This window comes from Branchiostoma floridae, unplaced genomic scaffold (genome assembly GCF_000003815.2).
Source record: "Branchiostoma floridae strain S238N-H82 unplaced genomic scaffold, Bfl_VNyyK Sc7u5tJ_218, whole genome shotgun sequence".
Lineage (NCBI taxonomy): Eukaryota > Metazoa > Chordata > Leptocardii > Amphioxiformes > Branchiostomatidae > Branchiostoma > Branchiostoma floridae.
The window spans coordinates 248,781-256,607 of record NW_023365791.1 but is presented as its reverse complement, the minus strand read 5'-3'; the positions used below and the strand labels follow the sequence as shown (position 1 = coordinate 256,607).

At 37.6% G+C, this 7,827-nt stretch overlaps 1 protein-coding gene across 1 annotated transcript in view; it reads left to right on the top strand.

Moving 5' to 3' along the window:
• Positions 1-7,827, top strand: part of LOC118408589 — a 28,747-nt gene that overhangs the window by 17,437 nt on the left and 3,483 nt on the right. Inside the window, exons 23-29 of the mRNA XM_035809401.1 lie at positions 653-733; positions 1,198-1,305; positions 1,832-2,008; positions 2,507-2,830; positions 3,653-3,734; positions 7,214-7,384; positions 7,735-7,783. Of these exons, the coding sequence (XP_035665294.1) occupies positions 653-733; positions 1,198-1,305; positions 1,832-2,008; positions 2,507-2,830; positions 3,653-3,734; positions 7,214-7,384; positions 7,735-7,783 (992 nt within the window). The remainder of the gene's footprint in view (positions 1-652; positions 734-1,197; positions 1,306-1,831; positions 2,009-2,506; positions 2,831-3,652; positions 3,735-7,213; positions 7,385-7,734; positions 7,784-7,827) is intronic.

Below are 7,827 nucleotides of genomic sequence, written 5' to 3'. Positions count from 1 at the left end.
CCATCTGTTTGTCTATCAAGATATTAACTGTTAGGTTTCAGCCATGTAAACAGACATATAGGATTAATTCATGCCTTCACTCATGCCCTTGGTGCTGATTTGCCATCACTTATTATGTCAACTTCCATCTATCTTTTTTTTTCAATATAGTCAAAAGGTAATTGTTAGAGCTTCAGCTAGATTGACTTAAGTGTCACATCAATGATGGGTAGTTAGACTTGAGTGTTGCAAACAGAAGAAGAACCCAAGATGTTCTGTCACAGAAGGTTGACTTGAGTGTTGCTTGGCTTATGTCTTCACTCTTGTTCTTAGTGCTGATTTGCCATCACTTAGCTTAGTCTTTCCATCCAATTTAAACTTCTCAATTTTTGTAATGTTAATCTTAGCTGCATGTGCTTCTTGTTTAAGTGGGATTGGTTCTTGACAATACCACTTTCTGTAGTGTTTATTTGCCATCAATCAGAATGTGACTGTGCTTCCACTGCTGTATCCCTAGCTCTGATTGGTTACCTCAAACACCCTTTGCTCATGCAAACATCTTCCTAATTGGACAAGACTGTTCCTCAATGCTTTGTCATTCTTATTTGTGCTGATTAGACATCACTCAAATAGTCACAACAACAAATTGAAAATATAATTTTTTTTTTTGCAGTTTGATGAAGTGGAGGATGGAGAATCTAGGTTCAAACAAGCCAGTAAAATTGACATCAAGTCCATCATGAAGACAGGAAAGGTTTGTGATTTTTTGGAATGAAAAGTTTGTAATTTTCTAGTTGATGGATAATTATGACAAAATCATAGTTAATATTTCTACTTTATGGAGGACAAATTAGAAAAATGCCCAAAAGTAAAATAGATTTGATAGATATTGTATTAGCATGCTAAGTGCATTTTTGCAGTTACTGTAGTGAATTATCAGGATGGGAATTACATTATTTACATGTAGAATTCTGACAAAGAAAGCAACATATTTTTAGAGAGCATTACCAAAAATTAAAATGAGAATCCTTTTTAGGATTCACTAATTTTTTCAGGTTAATGCTGTTTTATAATCTAATGCCTTCTGCATTGTACATTTATGTGTCATAGGCTGTGTAGACTGACTGACAGTGGTAGTAATCTAATGCAGAATATTTAAGTGAAAGGCAATGAAAAATTTTACCTATAAAAACATATGACATTGTCTGTTTCCTTTAGAAACCCAAGTCAGCACCAGGTGGAAGATCATCTCTAGATGCGGCAGAGAAACTCGGTCAACAGGTGGAGCAGGAGACACGCCCAAGGTCAACTGCAACTGGCAAGAAGGTCATTGATATGTCACATCTTTTACCATTATTTCAAATGTTGGAAAGGGTTTGGAGGGTAAAGGAGTTGAAATAGAAACATGTGTGACAGTTACAGAGATTTTCATTTTCAGCGATGTCCTTGGTGCTGATTTGTCAATATTTGTGTTGGGAAGATTCCCATAATTCAAGTGTTTTGTGGTCAGGCAAAGGTGCTGAAGCCGTTTAACACTTAACTCGGACACATAAAAGCTCTATTTTGAAATGCTACAGCAATTATAGAATACTTAGCAGCCTAGCAGGAAATGCCAACAGGATTATAAAATTCAAATAAAAATGATCTTTTCTTTCATATATTCATATATGCTTAAAGCCTGAATATGAGCAACTTTCGTACAGTGTAATATTGCATCAATCGCTTGTACACATGTGTCACACATCTTTCTTCTGATGTTTTGTTTTAACTTGTTTTAAACAGTCAAGTAGAATGTGGAAGACAAACATCACTAAATAAATACAGTTGACTAATACAGTTTAACCACTTGCAGAAGATAGTCAAGAAAGAGAGGAAAGTACAAGAACGAAAGACATCTAAGAGGGGAAAGTCTGCCCTACAAGTGGAGGACAGTAGACCACCATCTGCTCACACTGAAAAGGAGGAGGAGGAAGAGATGGATGATGCAAATGAAGAAGAGAAAGATGACACAGATGAAGAATCTGTTCAGGTTGTTTCTCCAATCCTACAGTTCTCTGTTTGGATGTTGTGGATAGTTCTCAAAATTGCCAAAAATTTAAGTTTTACCCTCTGGTTGGCAAAGGTGGTTAACTTTTCCTTTAAATTTTGCATCAAAGAGAAAAGGATAATACATGTAGTGTAAATTTTCTCAGGGCAAGTTGCAAATAAATGTAATATTGTGTGTTTGAATAGTTTGTTTATTACATTTCAAATTTGGCGTCCTAACACAGCCATTTGCAAGGCAATTTGCATAGATAAAAAAATAAGACAATAGCCTATGATTTGCACTTCAAGCTATTTCAGAGTCTGGTTTTAAAAAAACTTGTAAAACCAGTTCAACCTGTCAAACTTTGTATCAACTTTGCATACTAGTACCATTGTCTGTTTTCAGTGTCTCAAGTGCCACAGATATACATGTACTATGCAATCTGATAAAGCTTGTCAATGGTAGACTCTAACTTCTTCCATTTTATTATCTATCATTAAGGAACCCTCTGAAGCTGGTTCTGAGGGTGTCTCGGACACACTAGAACCTCAGGTGCCACCTGGAACACCTGCAGCACCTGCCACACCTGTCAGATCCTCCTCTCCCACCTGCAGTGATGCAACTCAAACAGGTGGTCTTCCTCTAGCACCACCTTCTGAAGCATCCCTCTCAGATGGTGTCCAACCTGCTAGTGAGTTGGTACAGTCCAAACCTTCCAGTGCCAGTACCAGGAAATCATTCCACAGTGAGGAGGGTGATACCACTATTGGAGAGGTGGGGGATTTCCTAGGTTTACTGGAACAGGAAAAGTTTTCTGCAAACATGGTAGGTTTTGCTATTAATGTTGATGTATTCTTTTTTGGAAAACTTGCCACCGTCATCTAGCAATTAAAAGGACCTAGCGTATAAAATGTGCCTATTTTATGCAGACAACAATTGCAATAACTTACAATAGTTTTTGCGATGCTTTCATGTTTGCTTTACAAGAAACTCAACACCATTTTTCCCTTTCCACAAAACTTAACAGCATTTGTTGCAATTAATCATTATCAATCATTTTTTTAAATTACAGTTTGTACAATTTATGATGCAATGACCATATATGGCGATTTCAATGTTGTCCTCATTTGCCCTTTTTGTCCTTACTTAACCTCATTGTTCTGAAACAACTGTTACATTCCAGATGGAATTATTGATGATGTAAACAAAACAAATGTGTCCCATCATGGAGTTAACAGAGCAATCTTAATTACTGTGGATGCCATATTACTTTGATGGCCACTTATTCCAGATATATGGACTGTAAATGTAAAATGTAACATTATTAAGAAAATTCTTTTTGAAATGTTTGCATTGAGTGAGATGAAGCTGTGGACAGTTGACCAAAGTTTAATGGTAATGCATGGAATTCCTTGTGCAATGGTATGCCTAAGTGGAAGAAAATTAATCAATCATATTTCTAAATGAAACTGAATAAGATGTACCTGTTTGTACAGTCTGAAGATACTTTGATATGCTGTCTATAGGTTTGGTATGCATGAGAGAGTTTGTTTCATTTATGTGTAAACTGTGCTCAACAGTCTTTAAAAAGGCATTTGATGATACAGTTTCATGTTGAATTTCAAACCTTTTTAATTTTTGCTACAGAGTGAAGCAAACCTGAGTAGGAGACCCAGTGTTACAGCATCCATGGTGTCACTGAAGAGTGAGGGGGAAAGTGCTGCAGAAGGTCTGTACTCAACTAAAACTTCATACATTTTATCATGGGTTTTACTTTTACAGATCGTAATAAGGAAATGTTGTGTTTTATTTCGACAGACATGTTAGGACCCACTTGGGAAATAGAACAATGAGTATGAGTATGGTTGATATAGATTGATGACGTCATTGGCATAGGCACTTGTAGTCATTGACATCATTGTTGTTACTAGTATGATGACAGGTCATTAACTTAATTAGTTATACTTGGGTGCCTCTTATCATTAGTGTGGGACATGTTTACTCTTTATTTACGCATACAAGCTTGATGATTGTAGTGATTATCTCTCAACAATACAACCTGCAATTACTTAAAGATTAGTCAAAAATGTCCTAAAAAGTTTGCTTGTTTGTTTTACATAATCTGGGTAAACCGTCTTAGTGCAACATGTTTTGTACAGCAAGCACAAGCTCACCGTGCAAGACCCGACAGTAGTTATAAGGTTTGATCCACTCACTCGGTGACTGGGTCCCCTAATTCCAAGAAGTGTGGTAGGATCTTTAATATACTTAAGGGTGGCTCTCCTAAAACACAGGACCTCAAGCTTCTCATTTATGTCTCAGTCAAAAGAACTTTCCTAGATGAAGCAAGATTCTAGCTTTAAGGTACATGACATGATCATTTTCACCAGTGAGTTGAGTGAGCAAATAGGTGTAAGGTGCCTCTCCTAAGACCACAACATATTGGGGTCTGCTAGTGATTCAAACCCAGAACCTTTGCATTCTATAGTAAGTCACAACCCCTAAACCACAAGACCGCCTTGCCATGCACCCTTGCCAAATTCTGACAAATCTAGTTTTATCCAACTGTTAGAAAGCTCTGTGCCAGTTAATCATACAAATAATGCAGCAAATGAGATTTTGTTTTGCCCTAACTAATCAGTGACCAATCATTAACCTGCACGTAAGCAAAGTTACCTAGCAGCAGAATTTACCACAAACAGCCAGGCCACAGTCATAATTGGCCAAACTCAATTTCCCCAGCACTTTTAAATTGGCAAAACATTGCAGCCCGTCTTAATACGATTGGAGAGCCTTTGCCCCGCAGGCTCACAATTCAAAGGGCTGAACTCCATCCAGGGTCACTTGTTTTGTGTAGCCAGCTTGGTGTAGAGTCAACACATGTCGGTCGGTCGTGACGTCACCTGGGTGAAGGAATTATCCGGAGTGTTGTTAGTCGAGAGTGTTCCGCTCGCGGATAATGTAGTTTAATTAGAACTCAGCACCGCCAAGCCACACGTCCGCAGGTTTGAAACCCTTTCTTCACATTTCTTCCGCAACTTTCGGTGACTTGACAACCTTGCTGGTAACGTGATATGCCTTTGTTAGGTGTGCCATTCACGGCGTTGTGTTCGTACTTTTCACTTTCATTGAATTTCAATGGGGGAGTTTTGTATATACCTACCTGTCGTAGTCAAGAGGGGACTTTGAAACTAAAGATGGCGTGTTCTTGTTGTTCACTTGCTAACTGTGAGTAGTACTACATATTGGTTGGTTGTAGGTTGTGTTGATTGTGCTATAAAAGACTAGTAAGAGTGCTGCTGGCCTAGGCTTTCAGTACTACGTTAGCGTAACATGATCATTTGACAGCTTTGTCAGGAATGTTGTTTAACGGCGTGGCTTCAACCCTAAGAAGGTTGGATCAGATTGTAGCTTTAAAGTCCGATAATATGTGATGATATTATGCTTAAGTTATCAGACCGATGTATTGTCTTTAATATTGTGTGCACCTTTCCTTAGGCCACTACATTTCATAGAAGAATGTATTGTTGAACTGTCACAGAATTTTTGCATCTATTTTTTTGGTGTGCACGTGATGTTTATGGCTTTAAAGACCTCACCAATGCCTTATTCTTTCGATAACCTTTTAATGTGGTACAAGAGCTATACTGTGAAAAGGTATTCAGGCAGAAACTTTAATCTGTAAATGACAGTTAAGCAATTAATCTCATTAGTGTGTGCATGTCTTCGAAGTGTACGTTGCTAGGATTCCATGTAGCCCCAGGACTACAACAGTGCTTAGTTCGCAGGGCAAACAACTTGGAGTTCAAATTAGTCCATGTTTGCATGGTGTCAATGGCTGCCTTTGTTTTGAGTCCTTAACCTGGCTCTGAGTATATATACAACCTGTCTACAACCATGGTGATTAGTGTGAAGGTAGTGTTGACAGTGTTCTTCTGTCTTTACACAGGAATCAATTGCTTCTAGTGCCCTGCATTCACCACCACATTTGTTCCTGTTTATTGTAGTGAATTTGTGATCCATGTTATCATCTGTTGGTAGGATAATTACAGTGTAATATGCTTCATAATGGTTTTACAGCAGCTTGCACTTTTAAACATTTTGCTGCATTCCTGGGTTGTTTGGGTCAATACAAACAACGAAACAGCACAATAGATTTTGAGATAAGTTTTGGGGACTCAGGCCTTATATATCATATTTTTATGAGTACTCCGAATGTATATCAATATATATCTGCACTCTTCAAGCTCAAAGAATTTTTAAGTGTAGCAACAAAATGAATTAGAAACTTAGTTAACAGAATTTTGACCAAATTCTAACTCTCTTAGAATGACTTTAAAGAGTCATTCTGAGATTTAAGTCATTCTGAGAGAGTCCAAATACTCACTCAAGTCACTAAGTCTTTTTTTTTTCTAGAGGAAGTTTGAGGTCTGAGTATTTTGAAAAGAGGGAACAGCGAACAGTAACTTTTCAACTCAGTCTGTACTTTGGATGGCATAATGTAATTGTACACCTGATTTATAGAACATTTCACCACCTTTGAACCATTGTTTGTAGAGTACAGACCTGTGAGAATAGAAGGTTTTGTTGGTTAAGCAGGTTTTGCTCCAGCAAACACATTCAGACATATCCAGTTACCAAAGGTGTGCTGAGGCATGAAAGTACTGTGCTTACCCCCTAGAGTCTTTGAGCAACAAGTTTCTTGGTAGAAAACATTCCTGTGATATCATTGTCTTCAACAAATATCATTCAGATTCTTTTTAAAGTCCTAACTCTGATCCTGGTAAAATCCCAGGTTTTTCTAAGAAGCCAATATTGGAACCCACCTGCATAATTTCCACCCAGGTGTGTGATCAATTTCCTTTCACCAGGTTTGTCGAAGATTCCAGAGGGTCTATTTAAGTATATGGTAAAAATTGCTAAAATCAACCCTTAACTGCCTGTTGATTATGTAGAAAGTGACATTGTTGACATCCGAGGCAAATTTAAGTTTTAGGTAAATTCTTTTTTCCTGTATAGCATATGTACCATTATTTTTTTTGCGACAATTATTCAATCATAACATTACGGATTAAGGGCTTTACATGTGACTGCTTTAACACTTAACTTGTTAAACCGGTTGTCTTCAATCAGAAATACACATCGACAAACATCATCTTGTTGTTGTGTGTGAAACGTTGTAACAGTTGTTGTTGTTGTTGTTGTCAGACATGTACCAGGCCCCGGCATCTAAGATCGTCATCAGTAGTAAACAGGGTACGGTGGAGTCCATCCGACCGCAGTCCTCTAGCGAAGATGTCACGTCCCCGTCACCTGGGCCAGCGCTGGAGTCAGACTACGATGAGGGCAGCACTGCCAGGCCAAATACTGCAACTTCTGGTATTATTAACGGCTATCTGCCATTCTGTGTTTCATTGGAAATACAAATTAACACAGACTATAGGTTTTGATGCATTTCTTACCAGTAGTGAGACATGATTTTTGTTCATTGAATGGCTTGAATGACACTTTCATGAATGACTCAAATAAGACAAATTACGTTTTTAAGATTTGTGCATTCCATTGGTTCTCAGCTTGACAAAGCTTTACCATCCATGATAATAGTTTGTCTCATCACTTTCAAGATAATACATGTCATTAATTGAGTGTATCTTTATTGTGAAATATGCTGAATTTAGTCTAAGACGTAAAATTTGTGTCTTTAAAGTTATGATATTTTTGTTTACTAGGTTTTCATGTCAGTTTCAAGTCAGCCTCACCAGATTTATCAGAAGGAAGGTTAGTAAAGTGTACTTTAACTGTAAACATCTCCATATATTATG